General features: G+C 38.1%; 1 protein-coding gene across 1 annotated transcript; it reads left to right on the forward strand.

Annotated features, from left to right (window-relative positions):
- Nucleotides 1-149: 149 nt before the first annotated feature.
- Nucleotides 150-5,837, forward strand: kcnj2a (potassium inwardly rectifying channel subfamily J member 2a). Its single transcript, XM_056772077.1, has 2 exons — nt 150-305; nt 2,509-5,837. Exon 2 carries the CDS (start codon nt 2,766-2,768, stop codon nt 4,047-4,049), a length of 1,284 nt encoding a protein of 427 aa, XP_056628055.1. The 5' UTR covers nt 150-305; nt 2,509-2,765; the 3' UTR covers nt 4,050-5,837.
- Nucleotides 5,838-22,738: the final 16,901 nt, after the last annotated feature.

Below are 22,738 nucleotides of genomic sequence, written 5' to 3' on the forward strand. Positions count from 1 at the left end.
ACACTTGCCGTCCAGTCAGAGCTTTATGCGCGCGTGAAACTCTCACTCTCTCCGGATTGGTCGTTTGTAAGGGAGAGGGCGTGGCAAGCCGGTGCGTGTTATTTAAACGGCTTTGAAGCCTAGACGCAACAGCACATGAGTTACCGCACGCTACTAACAAGTGGAGACAAGTGAAGATTTCTGATCGTTTATATAAAACACCACAGATCGTTCGTGGAGACAACATCATCAATGAGGAGACACTGTGGATAGTAAACGTTTGGGGATATATATGAAACGCTTTCTTTTCATTTGCAAATACATTGGTAAGTGTGCATTTCATATGTGCATATGTGCATTTCGTTTTATATACCTTAATAAATGTGGATTTAGTGGCGATCAAAGTAAGTTTTCATTCATGAAGATTGCATTGTTCCGTACTCAATTGAAGTACATTATACGCACTAGTTTAAAGGAATATGCGAGTGATCGATCTGATAAAATAGCTGGACACGACCTCTTAGATATCTTCAAAATGCTTTCGGACTGTAGGCTAGGAAACGATTTATTGAATGACTCGTTTTTTTTCTCCCGCACCTGTTGACTTCTCGGTGCTTTGACCGTATTATGCATATAGTTGCATACAACCTTTCAGGGTTTAATGTTGTTGCTTTGTAGTCTGTTCTTCTAAACTGACTGTTACGTGTGCATTTGTCTATTTGAAGCACAGCTGCGCTCAGCAGTTGTCAGCCGTCAGTCGCCGGACAGACGCACAGTTATGCCTTTACTTGCAATTGCCATCTAAATTGCATCTTAACTTGTTTTTGTCGAGACCACCAACTGTAAACCGTTACCAAGTATAACGGGGGAAAGGAAATTCCCCTAAATATGCAAGCCGGTGACGAGCATTCGAAGAACATCCTAACTAGATCACTTAAAAGAATGTAGACTTTTATGTAACATTTTCCATTGATCTTGACTATTCCACGCCAACAAAATAATATTCTTTCCTGGATGTAAACATTGTCATATTACGTTTCATGTAAGAAATATGTGTGTCTATCAACCTGCTAGGGACCACATTAAAAAAGAGGGAAAAAAGGGAGTGGGAAATGTAATAACAGATCAATTATTCAAATGGGCCTTTTTCAGTTATGGTTGCTAGTAGGAACATTGAAGGGAGAAGATAAGCTTTAATGAGTAGTGTTTTAGACATCCCAGGGGAATTGTCACAGGGCTGTCATTATACTGCTGAGAGAGAAGATGAGTTCCCAAAGGACAAGCTCTCAAGTCAACAAGCTTGGTGTCGGTCCCTGCTCTGCACCCTGCAGAAAACCAGTCTAAGCTTGTTTTTTCATTTGCTGATGTTTCAGCAAAAGTTCAGAATGTTTTGTGCTTTGATTTGGTCAGGCACAAACTACAGTAGCTATGTTTGCATCAGAATGCATGTTTTGAAGAGACGAAGAGTAAAATATCAAAGACTTTGTTTAAAAGGAAAAAATGGATGCATGATGCAAAACAGCTTTCAGGCTTTTACCTGGATTGTACATAAAATCTCCTTTAAAAGACATATTGAAAGCTTCTTATTAACATTCAGCAGACTTAAAATGTATTATAAAGGCTTCTGGTCTTGAGTAATGTCTGAAGAGTTTCAGGACTCCATCGTTGATTAGATGTTCTTTTGCCAATTTGCATTAGTGTTTGATAATAGACATCCATGACTGAGCAAAACAATTTTCCATCCACCCAAAGTCTGATTACCACAGTACGTGAAAACGGTATTACTAATGGTCCTGTGGGCAATAAGGCAACAAATGAAAGCGCATCAACAGGCAGGCTGCCATGGCATTAACAAGTTATGTGCACAAAAGTATGTGTTTTGTAAAGACCGTAAAATTCCTGGAAAAGTGCCTATTGTGACAATGTAATACATTTGAAATTGTTTTCAATGGAAGAGTAAAAATTGTGAAGTTGGAATTTTTTTTTAATAAAAGAGTTATCACTATACAACCAACAAAAATAATGAATGACCATACCGTTGAAAGGAAGCTTTATAATTTATTAGCCTTCATCATTCTTTGCAGCCTCACTGAACTTCAGATTGAAAGAAGTCAGAGTTTGGTTCAGCTTTGTTATTTTGTCTGTTTTGAGTGAAGTCTTGTTGGCTCACTGTGCTGTTTTTTTTCTAAATCTGAAAGGAATGGTCAGGATCCTCTTGAGTTTCAAAGTACGAGTATTTGATTAAGCATATACCATGCATCAAAGTTAGTTTTATTCCACGTGACGCTAAATTCAGATGAACGTTATGATCTAATCAGTGTACAAATTTATAAGTTCAAGCTGAGGAGACATGAGAATGCGTTAGAATTATGTACATCGACTTCGGTCTCAGAGACACATGCGTCTGAACCGGATTTTCCTTTATTGTGATTTAAGCTAAACTTTTTCAACCAAACTATAAGAACAATGTTGCTTTGGTTTTATGGCAACGAATTCTAACTGTTGCATCTTGCCTCTTGTTTCTGATAGGAAATTTGATCGATGTCATCACCTGATCCGATGAGACAAGCGTGACCAGTCCACCACTGGCTCTTTAGACCTTTCTGACAGTCAAAAGGTCCTACTGGAGCAAAGAGACGCCTCCTGCGTCCGGCTCTGAACAACCCCACCATTTCCTGCTTGTGTTGGTCCCCTTGAGTGTTTCAAAACTGTTTCTCCAACGCTTTTTCCAGAAACTAAGACTGTTTTCCAAAGCAGAAACAGCACAGACCTCCCAGACTGAGGTGATGGGAAGTGTGCGGGCCAACCGCTACAGCATTGTGTCATCAGAGGAGGACGGTATGAAATTGGCCACTGCTGCGGTACCCAATGGGTATGGTAACGGGAAGGGCAAGGTCCACACCCGTCACCAGACCCAGAGCAGGTTCGTGAAGAAGGACGGACACTGCAACGTGCAGTTCATCAACGTCAGCGAGAAGAGCCAGCGCTACCTCGCTGACATCTTCACCACTTGCGTGGACATTCGCTGGCGATGGATGTTTGTCATTTTCTGCTTGGCGTTCTTGCTGTCCTGGCTCTTTTTTGGATGTATCTTCTGGCTGGTGGCCATATTTCACGGGGACCTGGAAAATGGCAGCCCAAAGTGTGTCTCGAACGTGAGCACCTTCACAGCGGCGTTTCTCTTCTCCATTGAGACGCAGACCACTATCGGCTACGGCTATCGCTACGTTACAGACGAGTGTCCCATCGCGGTGTTTATGGTGGTATTTCAGAGCATTATAGGCTGCATCATTGATGCCTTCATCATCGGTGCTGTTATGGCTAAGATGGCAAAGCCCAAGAAGAGGAACGAGACACTGGTGTTCAGCCACAACGCTACGGTGGCCATGAGGGACAATAAGCTATGCCTGATGTGGCGCGTGGGCAACTTGCGCAAAAGCCACTTAGTGGAAGCCCACGTTCGTGCTCAACTCCTCAGGTCTCGAACCACCGCTGAGGGCGAGTTTATTCCTCTGGACCAAATGGACATTGACGTCGGCTTTGACAGCGGCATCGATCGGATCTTCCTGGTGTCGCCCATCACTATCGTCCACGAGATTGACGAGGACAGTCCGTTCTATGACATGAGCAAACAGGAGATGGAGAACTCTGACTTTGAAATCGTCGTCATCCTGGAGGGTATGGTGGAAGCCACCGCCATGACCACTCAGTGTCGCAGCTCCTACGTGGCCAGCGAGATCCTCTGGGGACACCGCTTTGAGCCCGTCCTCTTTGAGGAGAAAAACTATTACAAAGTAGACTATTCTCGCTTTCACAAGACCTACGAAGTGCCCAGCACACCCTTGTGTAGTGCAAGGGACTTCGCTGAGAAAAAATACATCCTATCCAACTCAAATTCTTTTTGCTATGAGAACGAGGTGGCCCTTTTAAACAAAGAGGAGAAAGAGGAAGGGAACAGCGATAGCTTGAGTCCTGGGGGGACGAACACAGACACTAGCTCGGACTCTGACCACAGCCAGGCCACCGTTCCTTTAGAAACGCGGCCTTTGAGGCGGGAATCTGAAATATGACTGTGCAGAACTTGCGGAAAGGTTTAACGGACACCTTTTCATTCAGGCACATTGAGCTGAACTGAGCCCTTCGGCGAGGCAGGCTCAAGCTAACGGTACAGTTACGAGGAAGATCGATCGGAGAAACTGTACAGAAGTGTTCTTACGAGTATGCATGGTTAAATAAACACTGCATAGAGGCACTGCATAGCTATTGAAGAATGCACGTCCAAGCGAAGAGAGGGTTACCCAATTAGACTGTTGCTTCTAAATCACACGAAGCTGGGAGATGTGCTAGGCAAAACTTGAAAATGAGCAGGCATGTGTCCGTGTGCATTTGTCCTGAACAAGTTTGATATCTCTGACATATGAATACGTCTGTTATTCGCTCCTGCTGCTGCTATGAAAGTTTATTCCCATACATTTTAAATTGGCATGGAAATTTGCACCAATGTGTTATCCAGTTTTGCCCATTTCAATGACAAAATTTCTAGACTTGTTTGATATACAAGTAGTCAGTGGCCCTCTGCACATTTTAGGAGCGCTTTTAAAGATGTGGGCGAAAACGCACAGACCCATGCCTGTTTATTGCGATACATCAGACAGGCTCTTTACATCAGTATCAGAGACATCACAGACATTTGTCGGCAGAGACAAATAGAGTGAACGTGTTATTGAATGTCTTTCTACAAGTGCTGCTATGTTGCATTTTAAATCGACTTTTAGACTTAAACCAAAGAGTATTCAAAATGATCTTTAGGTAAATTATTTTAAGGACGACAGACAAGTCAGACCATGGAGTACAATATACATATGTATATATATATATATATATATATATATATATATATTTACTGTATATATTTGTAAGTGGACTGATTGTTTGTTTGCTAATGCACGCGTATGGTCTATTTTATTTCGATTATTTTCTTATTCGAAGCCAAATGTGTATAGGACAAAGATAAAATATAAAGTTGAAAATAAGCAAGCTACAGGTTAGCTAACCTTATTTTCAGATAATCTCTTATTTTCTTCCCTTAACTTCAGTGTTACTGTAGTTTAGTGCTACATAAGTGTTTGGGTTGAAAACTGTTTCTAGAAACCCTTTAGATGTAAGGTTCTTTGCATGGATTACACATATATTCATTTACAGGCGTGTGAGTGTGTAATGAAGGTTTGGGTTTATAGACTTTTTAACGTAAACGAAATTCACTTTCTCGTCTGGTTTAAACCTTTTTTAATAATTCATTAATTCTCAATCAACTCTAACCTCGCCTGACAAACTGCAATACAACCCAAAGCACTCATTTGGCAGGTGTACCGAGAGCCGGGTATGTAAGACTGGGTTATTAGACTGAGATCATGGTACTGTGATCCAATGACAATCAGAACGCAGAATCTGAGCTCAGAACCGCACTTGCACATGAAATCGTGCACTTGTGATATCACGCTTTGATAGTGATATCAAACCTGTATCCTGTTTTCTTAAATAGGCCTGCCTGAAGTTATTCAAAGACGGCCGCCAGAGCATGTTCTCCTGAAAGCTCTATAAAAGGAGACGATAAATTAGGGGATTTTTTTCTTGTCATACGTCTGTGTTCACAAAAAGAGTATAAAATGCTTTTAGTACAACTTCATCTGTAGTAAGCCTGGTGTGTACCGGACTTCTGCTGGCTCACGGGAAGCAAATGCTTCTTTTATTGACTGAATGTCTATAGGCAGCGTTTCTCTTTGTTGTAAATAATCCCTATACTTTATGCAGTCGTTTTGTATCAGTCTTCCCTAATGTACTGAAAAATAAAACAATGGAATGTACAGATTTTTATATTATGATTAATATTATTGTTCTTATAATAATTATTATTATTATTGTAATTATTATTGTACATGCTATTTTATTTCATTTTTTAAATAAAACAAGATTGAATGGTCAAATCGTTGTTTGTTTTTTTGTAAAGTGTCTAATTTGATAGATATTTTAAAATCTGGTTTGATCTTGCATGCAGGAATGAATGGCTCCAACTATATTTAAATCACCAACATGAAGCAATAATGTGAGCAGGGAATATATTTGTTTAATTGAGCAAGGTGACACAAAAGTAAAACTTTATCTTTCAAAAAATCTTAAGACTAGTACAAACAATTTATAGACAGCTGCTTTAAGTTGCTCGATTCCTCTGTTTTTGCTGGCACAGCACCGCAACCCAGAAGATTGTCTACTGCCAAACAAACCAAAACATAGAAAACCATCAAACAATGAAACTATAATGTTACTGTTATGTGTCCCTGAACTGGGATAGGCCTACATTAGAAAGGAAATGTAATGTCCATGCACTGGGTTGAATTTGTGCCTGGCCCTTCGTGTGTTGCCAGTGCCGCCGTTCACAGTGGTGTCAACCACTTTGTCACATCACTATATTTTATTATGGTGCTTCTGATTTTCATTCAAAAAGGTCAGCTGTATCCCAGGGCATGTCGTGGTCATGTTAAAGAACCTAGCTATGTAAATCTCTCAACCTGCTTCTGTGAGATAAAGAATGAGTCAGAGGTTTAGTTTCTCACAGAACGTATCCAATATTTTTTTATTGAAAGTAGATATTTGGCATCTTCTATTGATCTTTATAACCAACTGCTACAGTTTTCATTTTAAAAGTTCAAATTAAAGTATAAAATGCTATTACAGAGTAAAAGTATGTACTTTATACTTTAATTGACTGCTAAGAATGACTTCTCTACAACTGACTGCTGTGTTTATAAAAAATACCAACCATGAAAATGCATGGTTCATAAGTGCTACTATTAAACACTTAAAGAGACTTTCTTTCACACCTCTCACACCAGCACTGATCACATCCCACCAACATCATCAATATAAGAGATTACAGTTTGTTAAGGAGGGGAAAAGAGTTCATTCATGATGTCTAATAGGGAGGTTCTACGCTGCACATCTATGAGTTGTGTTTTAGAAAAAAAGGAGAAACTAGATTTAAATGAGTGCCATGGAAAAATATCTGTATACACAGGAGGGTTAGATTGACACTAATGTCAACTGAGGTAGCCTGGATTTGTGGAGCGATGGAAAAGGAAGGAACCAAGTGTGTGTGTGTGAGAGAAAGACAGAGAGAGAGACAGCTCATCTGCTTTATTCGTTTGTGGTCATTAGTAGATGCTCTGATGTGATTCTCTGAGGGACAGGAAGAAGAGAATACCAAAAAAGCAAAGTGAAACGTTCTTGAAAATTTGCTACATGTATAAAAAATACAAATTCTATTGAAGTGCTACAATAATAACCAGGAAAAAATTGCACATCCACAATGAATGTCTCTACAATGCTATAGACGTAATGAAGAAATGATGCTAAATTAAAAGTGCCTTAAAAATGAAAAGTGGGAGTGATTATTGGTTTAATGCAGAAACAATTTGCATCTGACAAAACGAAAAAATAGCATTAATGTGAATGTGAAACGCTCTTTGAGGCTCGTACGGGACATGCTGTCATACTGGTGGGAAAATACGGAATAGGGTGTCACCCGTTTTCCGGTCACACCATTTAATATTCGATTTATTTATTGAATTATTCATTTTACGCTGTGACCAGGAAAGGCGCAATGAGCCTGTGCTTCCTTTCTGAAAGGATCGCATTGTTGGGCAAGATGCAGAGTAACAGAACTTACTAGGTGATTTTTTTTGCTTCCCGTTTCTCCACCCACATGCTTTAGATTTCTCGTGTGAGTCAAATAAGCTGCAACAATGTTCTGATAAAACATACATTAAGGGCACAACCACCATTTACCTTAAAAACTTATTTATCAAATTATGCATAATTGTTAAAGCCATTTATTATTATGAATCATAAGTCATATAATTCATAAATCAATATCACGAAGGGGTCATCTTTTTTCCTCTGTGAGGTATGTTATTATTGTTTTTTGTTCCATAAACAGCTATACCCTACATACTCCTTCGGTTCACAAAAGAACATATGCTGTAACGGTGGATTAACTGACAGAAATTGAAGTATTTTTTGCTCATTTGCTCTTCTTGTGTTGCCAATAATTATTGTCAAAAGCTTTTGCAGCTCATGGTTAATAAATCAAATTAAAAAAATCACTGGAAGACATTGAGTTCTGAAAGTTACGGTATGTTTTCATAGTACAATGAGCTCTTTTATCTCAAATGATCATGGAAAATTCTTCAAATTATTCATGATATGACTCCTTTTTAATAATTATATTTCTCCCATATGGAAATGTTCAATTGCCTTTAAACTTTGGTATTTAAAAAATATCTGATCAACAAACCAAGTGTCCTCCATGAACAGGTTCAAGTTATGGGGCATGGTGGTTGATTTAGACGAGGCTCTGCGTGCATCATAAACAGGTGATTTCTTTCAAGTTTACTGCCCAGCTGTGATCTGAAGGGAAGGTAAACAATGCTGAACTCACAGGCCCTCTGTCCAGGCTACAAAAAACAATCCGTGTACTGACAACTATCACCGGAATAACCTTCTAACAAACCAACGTCTGGGAAATGGCTCTCAGACACTCAAAGCGCTGCTGCAGGTCTGTGAACCTCACGCTTTTGTGCCTGTTTATAGAGCACATCGTTCCGGTTTCACACAATCTCCTGCAGTAATGTCTTCCAGAGCGCTAAGAGACCAACATTTCTGGCATAGTGCAAAACACAACTTTCACAATTGCTATATGAAGAATGCAGAACATGATGGAACATGAAGCGAGATGCATAAAAAACACTGTACATTGAGCGTTTTTATAGACAAGAAAAAACTTGCAAATCTCCTTTTTTTGGAATTGGTGAGATAGTGAGACCTATAATGTCATTCAGTGAAATGCACTGCAAAGCGCAATTGCTCCACTTTCAAAGCAAAGAAGATTCTCAAACTGTGAGGTTGGGACAGATCAGAAATACAGTAGTAATGCAATCTGAAAAATAGAATTAAGAGAATAGAAACCACTGAGAATGATTTACTTTAAATATTTAAATATTCAAAAAATGACAACATTACTATCTTTCATCACACCAAAGAGTTCAATTTATAAAACACCTTTCATGAAACTGCCGTATGTTACAATAACTCACTAAATGAACTAAATGAATGCGTACAACAAAGCACGACTTTAAAAAAAGTAACTGGGCAATGCATTGTGCTTCAGCCTCCTTTTCTGAAATCTGAAATGTCATTCCGTCCCTACCACATCATTTAGTTACAGTAATACTGTAATAAGAATATAAATGTTGGAAAAATTATATTTCTAGCACATAGTGCATTTAGTACCTGTAACTGAGAAGGTAGCTTTGTTGTATATCTGGGCTAACCTGTATATTACAACAGATATTTCATGATATGCACAATTCATGAGTTAACCTACTTACTAAAACTTTAACAGAATATTTGGTATGACCCCTTCGTCTAACCATCTGAAAGAGAACTCCCATAAGGTTTTTTAGCATCTGGTGATTTCAAGCCCCAGGCTACAAACATTGTCCTGCATGTGGTACAGTAAACCTGAGGGTGTAAAAGGCCTGCAAATTCAGCAGGGACCGTTTTGCAGAAGTTTAATGTTGAGTAGCTATAAATCACACTGAGTTCTTTAAACAGGCTATTTTTCTTTTGAGGCTTGTGGGTCGCTGGAAAGAATGTAAGGTATGGACCAAAAGCTGTCGAATCAACGGGCACACATAGTATGCAATAAAAATATATGACAGAGTTACAAGCTTTAATGTTGAAGAATGACATACCTTAGTTTTACACCATTTGGGGAAAAATGTGATTTTGAGCTTCCTTTACGTAAACAGGACAAACTCACTAATATCCAAAGTTTTAGTTCAATGTTCCGTCTGCTCTCTTTCACACTGTCCTGTTAAAAGTAATACGACCAAATATTTAGCTCTGGCTCAAAAATGTTATAGCCCTACATCTCAGTTATCAAACCAAATGATTCCTGGACAATTTTTACACATGACAGTAAATGACAGTTTTATAGGAGATTGATATTGAGAATTTTACACATCTGTCGAGTTTTACTGTGCTTTTGTGATCCTTTAAGTTTGCAGGACAAGTTGCAAAATACAGTCATTTTGTAAAATAAAATACTATGTGTGGATGGTTGGGTGGGTGTGTGTATGGATGGATAGATAGATAGATAGACAGACAGACAGACAGACAGACAGACAGACAGACAGACAGACAGACAGACAGACAGACAGACAGACAGACAGACAGACAGACAGACAGACAGACAGACAGACAGACAGACAGACAGACAGACAGACAGACAGACAGACAGACAGACAGACAGACAGACAGACAGACAGACAGACAGACAGATAGATAGATAGATAGATAGATAGATAGATAGATAGATAGATAGATAGATAGATAGATAGATAGATAGATAGATAGATAGAACGATGGATGGATGGATGGATGGATAGATGGATAGATGTTGGATGGGTAGATTCTTTTGTGAAATTCACACAGGTTTAAAATGAGGGCTCAGTAAATGATGACTGATTTTTATTTTGTAGGTGAACTATTAATCATTATTCTAAATATGCTGATCAATACGGTAATATTGTGGTAATATATATAGTGGTAATGTTTACCACTAAGCACTAACATTTTCCCATTTTTTGTAATTTCCCCATTTTCCCACAATGTATAATGTGTAGTCAATGAAATCAAATGGCTCTTCAAAAAACTGACCCACTTTCAGCGGGGGAGGACATGGCCTTCTTTGTTGTTTGTCTGTGTATCCTCTAAACAAACATCTTCATGTTTTCTCTCCCGTGTCGGACAGAATTAGCCCTGATGGACAGGAGATAGAACCGGCATATGCAGTCATGACCTTGATGAGACCACAGAGCTGAATAGAGTTCAGGCTTTTGGCAGCAGGTCTCTCGTAGACATACTGAAGCTGGCACAAGGGTTAAAACCCAACAAATTTTCCTTTGGTCACTCTCATTTAGTGAGAGGAAGAGGAACAAGTGATGCAGAGATGATTGCTTTGGTATCTCCAAGTCCCAGTTCTTTTTGGGATATGAGAGGCTGGGTCAGAATTTTCCAGCAAAAACAAGGCATGTCTGATTTTAATTTCGTCTTTTGTGGCCGCTGCAGCATTCTTTCAGTAGTTGCTGAATGAATCGGAGAACAATCGTGACGTCTCTAAAAGTCCATTTGAAAGGCTTGCTATAACCTGAGACTGCACTGAGATGTATACTATGGGGTAAAGTTTTTTCCTGACATTCCACTGAGTCATGTCTCCCATCTCACAGATCACTGGGGTAAAGAGATGATGATGAATTAGTATTTTCCATCCGTCTGTCCCACCGTAATACTCCTGACTGAAATAGACCTGTTGTAGGCAGAATCTAGTCTGAGATAGGCAGCTGTGATATTATAAATGAAGTGTAAATCCCATGTATCTTCACGTCCTGATAAAAGATACTCAAGATCGTGAGGTACTAAACATACGTCCGTGTTTTTTTTTTTTTAATCAATCAACTGGAATTTATTGGCCTATTTGTATTCATCCCTTTCAGATACGAGAGCTAAAAAGATCCAGTCAGGTTTTGCTCGTGCCAGGAAACTGGAAATCATCACTGCTTTTAATTCATCAGGGTTTAATAAGAGAAAACCTCTGCTCAGCTTCATCGCAACTCAGATTCATAGAGCGGGGCTGAAATGAAGAATGGAGACTCAAATAGCGCACAGCAAACACTTTATTTTACCACACGCACACTTTCCCTCTTCAAACCAATTAACTTAACAATTGCCAGGTACTAAAACACAGAAGCTGAGTGCTTTTCTTGGAACTTTTTCAGGGCAAACAAGAAAATATTGATGTTAATTTGGGGTTTAAATGACTCTGATGTTAACTTAAGATGTGTTCATTTGCCAAAATCCATACTTTTTTACAACTAACCCTAAATTAGTTAAAGTGATAGTTTACCCCCCCCCACAATATTTTTTGTCATTATTTATTCAGCCCCTTGTCATTTCAAACCTGTATGACTTTCTTTATAATGCAGAACACAAAAGATGATATTGAATGTTTATAACCGGCACACATTGACTTGCATTGAAGTGAATGGGTCCCGGCGCTTTTCAACTTTCTTCAAAATATCTTCTTTCGTGTTTTGCGGAACAAAGTAAGTCATACAGGTTTGAAATGACAGAAGGATGATTAAAATTAGAATTTTCGTTTTTGTGTGAACTATCACTTTAAGTACATACAAAATAGTCATTTTGACTTTATTTGATTTCAACCTAAAGATAAAATAACTAGTTGTTATCAGTTTCAACAGTAACGGTGACTGCAACTGGTAGAATTTTTAACCCTTTGACTGTAAGATTGACATTCTGAGGTAGGTCAAGAAACCCGACTGTTGTCCAATTATATCAGCTTGGTTTTAAAAATAAAAAGTAATAATATTCCATAAAATATCACTGTTGTCATGTCTATGTTTTACGATAATTAAATAATGGTTGACATACTTCAGGAAATAGGAAATTCCTTTTTTCTATAGCTGTTTTGAACAACACTGTGGCGCTAACTAACGCAGACTGACAAACCATGTGAAGGTCTGTAGCTCCATCCATGAACATGGCTCCATACAGCCAACCAGGAAGAGCCATCATCATCATCATCAAGATCATTATCGAGCTAGATCCTTGAGTTAATCTGATCTGGTCACTCTCAAGTCTAAATTTAGAACATGACACAACCTTCTTTCCTCTCTGATGCCAAGGTTACAATTTGCTAATAGAATTTATACTCTATTGTTGTGTCCTCTTTGAGCACTGTTATGCAAAAAAAAGATCTAACAGCCCATGATAAGACAAAACAGCAACATGCATATGTTAGGTGTTATGTTAATGGGAAGCACATCTGCCTTGGTGACTAAGAAGCACGTTTAAATGTGTCATATGCGGTTGTTTTCTCTGCATGCATTGCTGGGTGACAGTAAAAACTCACAGCTGAAGAGATTATGTGGAAGTGTTCGCGAGGATATGACAGCGATCAGGATGTTTTTATAAAGCTGATTTGCTTTCAAAACAGGCTGATGAATAAAGAATTCATCCGGCATCATTGTTGGGAAAAATGTAGACCAACACAGAGTTTAAATACAACAAATCTGGAGTATTCATTTCATTTTAACACACTGCTGTATTTATCATTAGGGTAATGAAACATCTTATGTTCTTGAAAGAGTTAACGCTACACCGCATTGTAGTGTTAATTATATTTTTCGGTGGTTTGTTTAGATGATTTCCATCAGAACAGGAAATTTGCTGTGAGCCCCAGTGGGCCTAAGGGCTCTAACATTATGCACCACCTCTCACCCCATTAGTGACAGTTTAGACAATCGCACATGTTAAACTTTTGTTGACACTGATGTATAGACAGATCCGAGCTATGACAGTATATGAAATGCTCAGACTTCTCTGAATAGGTCACTTGTTGTTCATGCCAACTGGGCTTTTCCTGTGGTTGGTAATGGTTGCGATTACAGCATGCACGGGGTGGTTGCAGAATTCACACTTCAGTCAGCTATTACGTTGTTTAGTGCTAGTATACAAAATGCAGAGTTGGCTTTAAATTAACCTATGCTATGTTTCAGACCCAAATGCTGGAATGTTTTCAACCCACGGTTGGGTTAAATATGGACATTCTCTAGGTCAATTTAAAACAACCATGGGTCAAAAGCAATGTAGCATAAAATGTAGTACTTTGTTTTTTCAACACAAACATAATTACACAATTAAAAGAAATTAGATTGTTTACAGAACTGTTAAAGGCGATCAATTTATATGCAAAATACCAATGTTTTACCACCAAGCATAATTAATCATAATTTCTAGATCTATTGTGTCCATTCCAGTCCAGTGTCTGTTGAATTTCAACAATATCAAACCTCAGGAGTGACATAAAGTCATCCAAAAGCAATGTGAAAGAGTGACAGTATGACAAGACACGTGAAAACTGTGAAAACAATTGAGGTTATCACATCACATTTTTGGGGGACTTTGCCTAAATACTGTTGTATTGCTAAAAAGGAATATGAACTTATTTGCACAATATGTACAATATTTGTGGTCTGAAAAAAATACTAATGATCTTTTCTCTTATTTTCACCTGTTTCTCCAGTTTTCATTTTCTGCAAATAAATGCAAAGAGAAACAATATTTTTATTTGAAATTTGGGAGAAATATTGTCAGTATTATGATCATTTTACCTAAACACATACCTATAAATTGTAAATCTAGAAAAACTGAATATGGTCTCTTCATTTTTTCCCACAACTGTATATTACGTACACCTAGAATAGATCAAATATATGATATAAGAAATGTCTATTGCATAAATGTATATAGCACCAACACAATCGTAAATAGCAATTCTTAGCAATTTTACTTTTATTGTGGCAAATTTGGGGTGTTTCCTGAACAACGACACAACTCCCTGGATAACCACCATATTCCGATGCATCGTTGGGGAAATTAACCATGTAGTTACGACTGTTTCTGACTGTATGTTATTATTATAATTATATGTAATATTTTATCCCTCGTCACCCCCCCAAGGATTCACCAGGGTCCTAGATCACGCAGGTCATTCATGCGCACTTAAAAAAAAACGCTTCTAACCACAGCTCTTGACCTGTAGTTCCAACCACGCAACTTTGTAAGTGAAGTTTAAAGCCGCGGTCACACTTCACTATTCCCTCCATTGACTTCCATTCATAACCATCGATATAAACAATATTTAGCATTTCGCTGCGTAGCAAAGTTCGAATTTGACCTGCGAATTCGCGTCACATGAGTGCGTCAGACCAGTAGAATATCAAAACGTCACAGCGTGACCTCTCGGTAAAGAAATTAAAAAAATGGATGAATCGCGCACGGCCATTTTCGTACAACCGTCCGATCGATCTTCGCATGCTCAAAATCAAGTGACCGCGGTTTAAGGGTGGGACTTCAGTGTTGCATTTTTCTACTATACAAATTTGAATGATTCATATTTTCTGAATTTATATAAATAAGCCACTTTGTTATGTTAAGAAATCCCATGAGATCTTTAATACTCTTATACTCCAATACTAAATGCAACACGTGTTCCTTTGAATTGACACTATTCTAGATTACAAAAAGAATAAAAAACAGATTTGTGCAACTGATAAAAACAGAGATCAGGGATGTTAAATGTTAAACCTGCAAATTGTCTTTTAGACAAAAGTGACACACAGTCTGTGCTGTGTTTAGGGTGTGTAAACCAGTGGCTAGACCCCTGACAGCTGGGATCACCGAGCCAACAGTATGGGCGGATCAGGGATCAAGAGAGGTCACTGAGGTCAGGAATTTCACGAACAATAGGAAGAGCTTTTTCTGTCTGGCATGCTTTTGATGGGAATTTCAAATGAGGATGTTTGGTTGTACAGGTAGTAGCCAGCATTATCCAGTCTGGTGTCGTCTGCAGCTGCGTTAATATTTTATGATGAAAGCAGGACAGGAAAAAACACACATCATCCGTGCCCTTGAATCTGATGAATCTCATCCCTGAGTCAGAGCTCATCTAAGAGAGATACACAGCAGCTATCCGCGCCCGTCCCATGCGCTAGAGTTGTTCTTTTCTTTTACACGCCTCGCTGCTCGCAGACTAAATGTTTAAAATGAAAACAGATTCATCAGCAATGAAGGACTGGCACTCATGCTGTCCGAACAGTACAACAGCATCTGACTTATAAAGCAAATGTTGACTAACACATCCAATGAAAGCACGCAAATTAAACTATGAGCACACTTGTTAGTTTGTACAAATTTGTTTATGGGTCAGCATAATGTGTATTGCTTAGACGTGAAATTTGATAAATGTGTCAATAACATGATGTTCATTTTTTATACCTTGGGATCAAAGGACTACAGTACACCTCTATAAATCACACCAATCATGATTAGTCATTGACCCATGCGTCTTTTGTAATGTATTAGATGGAAATTAAATGTCATCTCAAATGTGAAATGTATCTATTAAAGGGGCAATGCAGAGATTTTATCAACATTTAGTGGTGAGGTTGCGAATTGCAACCAATGGCTCACTCCACATCTCCCTTTCGAAGCACCATGGCGGCTGACACAGAACTATGTCATCATGTTTGTCCGTTTAGGGCTACTGTAGAAACAACATGAGGAATTCCACATAAGGGGAACCGCGGTGTATGTGCATTGAAATAGCTCATTCTAAGATAATAAACATAACGCTTCATTATGTGGTAGTCAATGGGTGTTGAGATCTGTTTGGTTATAAGCATTATTCCAAATATCGTTCTCTGTGTTCATCAGAACAAAGACATTCATACACAATGGAACAACTAGATGGTAAGTTAATGATGACAGAACTTTCATTTTTGGTTGAAGTATCCCTTTAAGGGTTGATAATGAGCAGCATTTCTGAACAGTCTGCACTAAAGCTCGGTGAATGCTGCGTTGCAGTTATACACAGACCTCATGTATACCCCACTTTAGTATCTGTGGGTCTCTGTGTGCTTTTATTGGTTGTTTATGTGGCTTATGCTTGTCTCTTGGTGTGCAGTTGTGGATGCATGCCTGTTTATAATTTTAGGTGTGTATGTGTCAGCCAGCAAGAATCTATCACTTCTGTCCTGCAAGCGCTGGCAGGACCATTTGACATCTGGGTATCTCTCAACAGACACTAATTTTGGAAGCCACGCTTCTGCACAGGGTTTTCTCTCTCGCTTGACCCCCTCTTTTGGTCTCTTTACCCATAGCTTTGATATCAAAGAAGTTTAATAACAACACATCTGATACTTTTATTAACAGTAACAACAGTCACCTAGGCCGGAACAGCTGTCACTGTGTATTGAAGCCGGACTTAATGTCAAGGACACAGAAGTTTCTGTGTGAAGCCATTCTGGAAGGACTTTGGGAAATGTGCTTGTCCTTCCAATGTTGACCTACTCGAGTTAACATAAGGATGACTGATTGAGCCCCAATGACAGTCAACACATCATAGCTGCTGTTTCACGGTGCTGATAAACGTCTCCAGACCATGCGTTTGGATCAACATGTAATCCAGTGTTGGACATTAACCTACACAGTTATGTCATATGAGTTGTAAGCCCAGTAGTGTTGTGTCTGTAACTGAAGTCTGGCTTTGTGCAAACTCGTGGATATAAACACACAGTTATGAGTTACATATGTGCTTAAAAGAATGCAAAGTGTCCTGGTGAGTATAAGAGGTCAAACAACGGTGTAAAAATAACTTTGTTGCACTTCAAGTGGTACTGTTCAGAGATACTATCTGCAGCCCTGTTATATAACAAAGTGAAAAAACTATAGCTGATGACTAGGTCTTTACTATAATCAACAGAGATAGAGTATATACAATAGTGTTCATGACAGTGGATACAGGCGACTTCATGATATACAGCTAATAGAAAGTGTGCATAAAATATTTAAATTTTTACCATATGAAAAGCATTCTGAAATTAACGTTTGCACTGGGTAGTTACTATTATTGATAAATAATTTGCATTATTATATCCTAAAGCTGTCCAGAAGAAAATTAAACAGGCCGGATTTAAAATAAAATAACAATAATGAAATTACATTAAAAGCAGTCCAAATTAGATTAGTCACAGACAGAATGATACTGACTTTTGTCAGTTATACTCCCCTGCTTTTTTGTAGAAAAGTCCAAAAATTTTTAGATGACTTTGCTAGGTGGAAAAATTGGGTGTGTGTGGGTGTGGGGGGGTCAGAATGCTGATGTGAAAGTCAATATGAGAATGTTAAATCTGGTTCATTGGGGTAACAGGAGCTTTTTCCAAAGACTCGATATGGGAAGGATGGGGCGTGTAAAGAGTAAACAACAGCTGTAGTAAGGATGAGATTGTTTTGGAGAGCATGTTCAGTGTGCCAGGAGTCTGGCAAACATCTCCGATCACACCTTTTTTGTGGCCATCTCTCTGGCTTCCTGGGTATATCAGCCAGCTGAGACACACCGGTCCGCACAAGACACAGCCTCTTCAGGAGACAGCTGCGAGCACAGACATTTCCAAAACAGACTACCGTGTCGCTCGTGGTCCTGAATAAAGTAAAAGAAATTGCAAATTTCAGCATTTCAGCATTTTTCATATCATAAATTCAAAATTCTCGATTGAGCATTTACTGAAATGTCAGCAATTAACATTTCTAAAAGATATATTTTAAAACAGCCACAGAGATTCAACTGAGACCCAGAAACTAGAGTATTCACGTTCAAACTGAATTACTCCCACACGTCTTAGTTACTGTGGAAAATGTACCAACAGTAACTGAGCACCAACAACTGTTCTACAAGCTCATTTGAAGTTCACTGGAGACCTACGTAGCCACTGGAGAAAGAAAGGTAGAGAGAGAGAGAGAGAGAGAGAGAGATATGTAAACATTAAATAAGACATTGTTTAATAATATGTTTTTAATTAAATGCATGCCAGATGAATAACAAGCCTGTGTCCATGTTATATTTTTGTATATGTATACAAATTAAACATTCGCATAAATAAAATATGACTATAATAATATAATATAATATAGTTTTATTATAGTTTTAATTCATTGTATATAAATTATAGTTTATAATATTCAATTTTTTTCCGTAATATAACATAATATGAAGAGTTCACACATATTAACAGTGAATCATCAGAGGTGTTTGGTGTAAGTAATATGTTCTATTCTAACACGTGCAGATCTGTACCGTAATACCTTGTGATATTCAATTTAAAACGTTTTGTTTAGCTGTGTGGATAAAGTTCTTTGTGTGTGTGTAAATGAGAGACACATGTCACCTCTGGACCTTGTTAGAGGCCTGTGAATCATCACCCAAACTAAACCCCGACATGGAAAAGTGGCACAGAATGGGCCAGTGCCTCCTCCATGCTCTTTAACCAATTAACCATCCAATAATAGCATATACAGCGCCAAGGCAACGCACCGAGTGCAGCAGTGAGGGTTGAGTCGTGGGAGGGTAAAGACAAGGTGATGTAAGCACTGTGAGAATAAAAACATATGCACGTGTGAGCACAAGGTGATGCTTTATTAGAAAGAACATATTGAAACGTAATAGAACACATGCAGATTTTGCTTAGTAACAATGCTTACAAAAACAAGTCATGCAATCAAGTTATACATTTCACCAGCACATATATTCTCTGAGAATTATACCCCATTGCCCTTGGCATTCACAGCACCAGGCAATACCAAACCGAGCTACAACGGGAGCACGAAACAGGTACAACAAAGACTGTTCACACGCAACCAGACACTTGGATAGGAGGTTACAGGAGCATCTTGTACACTTCTGGTAAAGTGTCCCCACTTTACAGGTCTGAGGAAGATTAATGTCAACATTAGGTGAGTTGTTTTCGGCACTAATGGTTTGGTGTAAGTGTTTGCTCCCATCACCTGACCCTTCTTAGCTGTTCTTCCATCAGCTGAACCTTACCTCTATAAACCACACACAGACTCTCTCACATACACACACACACAGTCATGGCAACCAGCCGCATGGGAGGACAGGTAAACAATGCACGTTTAACAGCCCTGGGAAAAAGACAAGAAATAGAGGAGAAAAAATGAGAAAGAGGTGTGTCAGGAAAGGTTCTCTAATGGCTTAGATTACGCATGTCTGCAGAGTCATTACGAGAATTGAATGCCAGGATTTGACCGTCGTATCTGTGCCACCTGCTAAAGAGAAATAAATGCATTTCCTTGGAAGTCACTTATATAAAACAGATGCGAATGCAGAGTTATAGACGGTTTCATTTTAACAACATAAACAAACGTTAATACGCACTGGTACACTTTTGTGACCACCCAACTGAACTTCCTGTACACATTCACAAACAATTGAGTATCTGTAGATTATCTCTTATCTAAATCTAAAGTAACCGTGAAGAACCGTTACTTGGCTAAACTTGTCTCTCCAATATTTTGAATTTCGTCTCTGATACCAAGCTCAAACACTTGAAGTTAATGTACCATACGGTTTGTTTAAATAAGACCGAACTACAGGACCTATTCAATGTTTATATAATATTATTATTATACAGTAAAATAATAATACATATAAATATTAACATAAGTAAAATAAAATAAAATATAAATGGTTATATTACACACTAGCCAAACACAAACCGGAAATTAACTGGGGGTCAGGCGCGCGTCTATACAGCCTTGGAAAGGCTTCTTCATCAACTTTTGAAATGGAAGGGAAAATGTTTGCGTTCATGGAAAACATTTGTCATGTGCTATGTAATACATTTTTGTTTTTCAGCAAAGATCTATATTATAAATGCACATTTCTAATTAAGTACAAAAATGCAATTCAACATTTCACAAATTGGCATATTAATATTATGTATTAATACATTATATGTACACTGTTTTTAAATTATTATAGTGTGTTGTCAAACTTGACAATCACTTTTTAATTCTTTTTATCAGTTGCCAAACGCATTGCCAAATAAAGAGAGTGACTAACAATAAAGAATTGTGGCAAAAAATTAAAAATATGAAATATGGAGATACGAGGATTCATAAGAGACCAGCAACACATGCACACACACACACACACGCACGCACACACACACACACGCACACACACACACACACATTATCCCATGACTGAGAATCTTCAAAAAAGCAGCATGTGTGCTTCAGTAACCTCTCACAAAAGGGTCCTATAATGTACAATTTAGGTATACAGATATGTATACATTTGGAACCAATACAACTAGGATTTACTTAATTTGTTGTGTTAATTTGCTTGCTTTTTGCACACACTATTTTTAGGTAATTTTTTTTTTTTTTAAATGCAAACATTTTGCACACATTTTTTGTGATAAATTAAAGAAAATGAAAAACTTCCCACCGTTTTTTTTTTTAAAGTAAATCTTATTGAACGTTGCAACTATCTCTGTGAGTTTGCTAGCAAAATCATCTGACCTTTTGTGTTTAAACAGGGTCAATATTACAAATTCGCTATAGCAACCTAGAAAACATGCCATAACTTGTGTACTGAATGTTATCTCTTTTTTACAATCCTAAAACATTATTTGTTCCAGCTAGGTTAAAAACAAAAAACAGAAGGAAATCCCCAAAATGCACTGCACTTTTGCACCCCACATCATTTTGAAGTGCTATGAAACTGGATACTACAATATATGACAAAGCACTTGTGCTCACATTAACATCTCCCTATAATTTTCCATCAATAGATGTCATAATTTATTGCAGTGGCATGTTAATTTCCTGTTGGAGTATCATTAGAAAACGAAGGTAATAAAAACCCTATAAGTAAATGTTTGTGGTGCGGGTTTCTGTGAGAAGTGCAGCAAATAAATTGAATATATTGATACCCGACACGATGAGGAATCTTCTGTACGCTACTGCACTAGATCAGGTTTCAGTCAAGACAATCACATCGCATAATGTAAATGTGCTATTGAAGTTGCTGTGTGTTGCTAAACAGCAAACTGAATGACACACACACATATATCAACCCTCAAACAAAAGGCAAACACACATATCGGATCCCTACCACCTTATGTACACAGCGTCTGTAAATGAAAGTGCATTTTTCCATGCAGAACAGACCAAACTGACACGCATAGTGACTAATACATTAAGTTAATGTAATCTTAACCTTATTGGTCCAGCATGGGATAGACAACCCCATTAGATAAGAGCGGCATCAGAGATGCTGTAAAGGTTGGTTTTCCACATCTAATCAGCAGACATGTAACGGGAGAGGCTAAAGAACATGAATCTTCTGCATTTGTGTGTGTGCGTTTCCGTCTTTCTCTGTTAAAAAGTCAAGTCACCTACATGTGCGTTCATGCACGACATGCTTCTGGGTCTCTGCAGTACAGGAGCATTTGTTTAAGGTATAGGATTCAAGTGCTGACGTGAAAGGGAAATTGAGAGAAGAGGCACAATTTAATCAGTCTAATTAAACATTCTTATTCTCTCTCTCATACACTCCCTTTTTTGTTTGCATGAAACACATAGAATACAATTGAGTCTTCATTATACATAGGCTTACTATTGGTCTGTAGTATATAATATACTGTTGGGTTCAAAAGTCCGAGATTGACTTTCCGCATGAATTTAAATGGTTATTAGATTTATCATTTTGAAAATTAGATCCTGTTTGGATCACAGGAGGGCTTTATGTATCCGTCCCAACATCTTGAGCCATAGGCAGCACACACCCGGAGATGCCCAGGCAATCACATTTTTTAATTGAAGAAAAATGTTATGCTGCACAACATGTCCTGAAAATGTTCTGCACTATTATTAGATCACTTATCAAATGAATACATTTGTGACGCCGTTTTATGCAAACTGTTTTACACTTATTTTGAAGCACAAGATGATCTTGGAACGTTTAATGGAACATTGATCATGTTCAATTCTATGCCAGCTGTCATTAACGCAAAAGGGGGCGTGTCAATTTCTTAGACTATTTAAAGTTAATCTTAAAATGTAACTTTTTACCAAAATTGTTATTCTTATATTATAATTTGTACTTTTAAATTGATGTGCGTAAAGGTTTTACATAAATGGACCCCATAACATATACTATACAGTTCACCCCAAAATAAGAATTCTGTCATCATTT

This window comes from Triplophysa dalaica, chromosome 17, assembly GCF_015846415.1.
Source record: "Triplophysa dalaica isolate WHDGS20190420 chromosome 17, ASM1584641v1, whole genome shotgun sequence".
In the NCBI taxonomy this organism is placed as follows: Eukaryota; Metazoa; Chordata; class Actinopteri; order Cypriniformes; family Nemacheilidae; genus Triplophysa; species Triplophysa dalaica.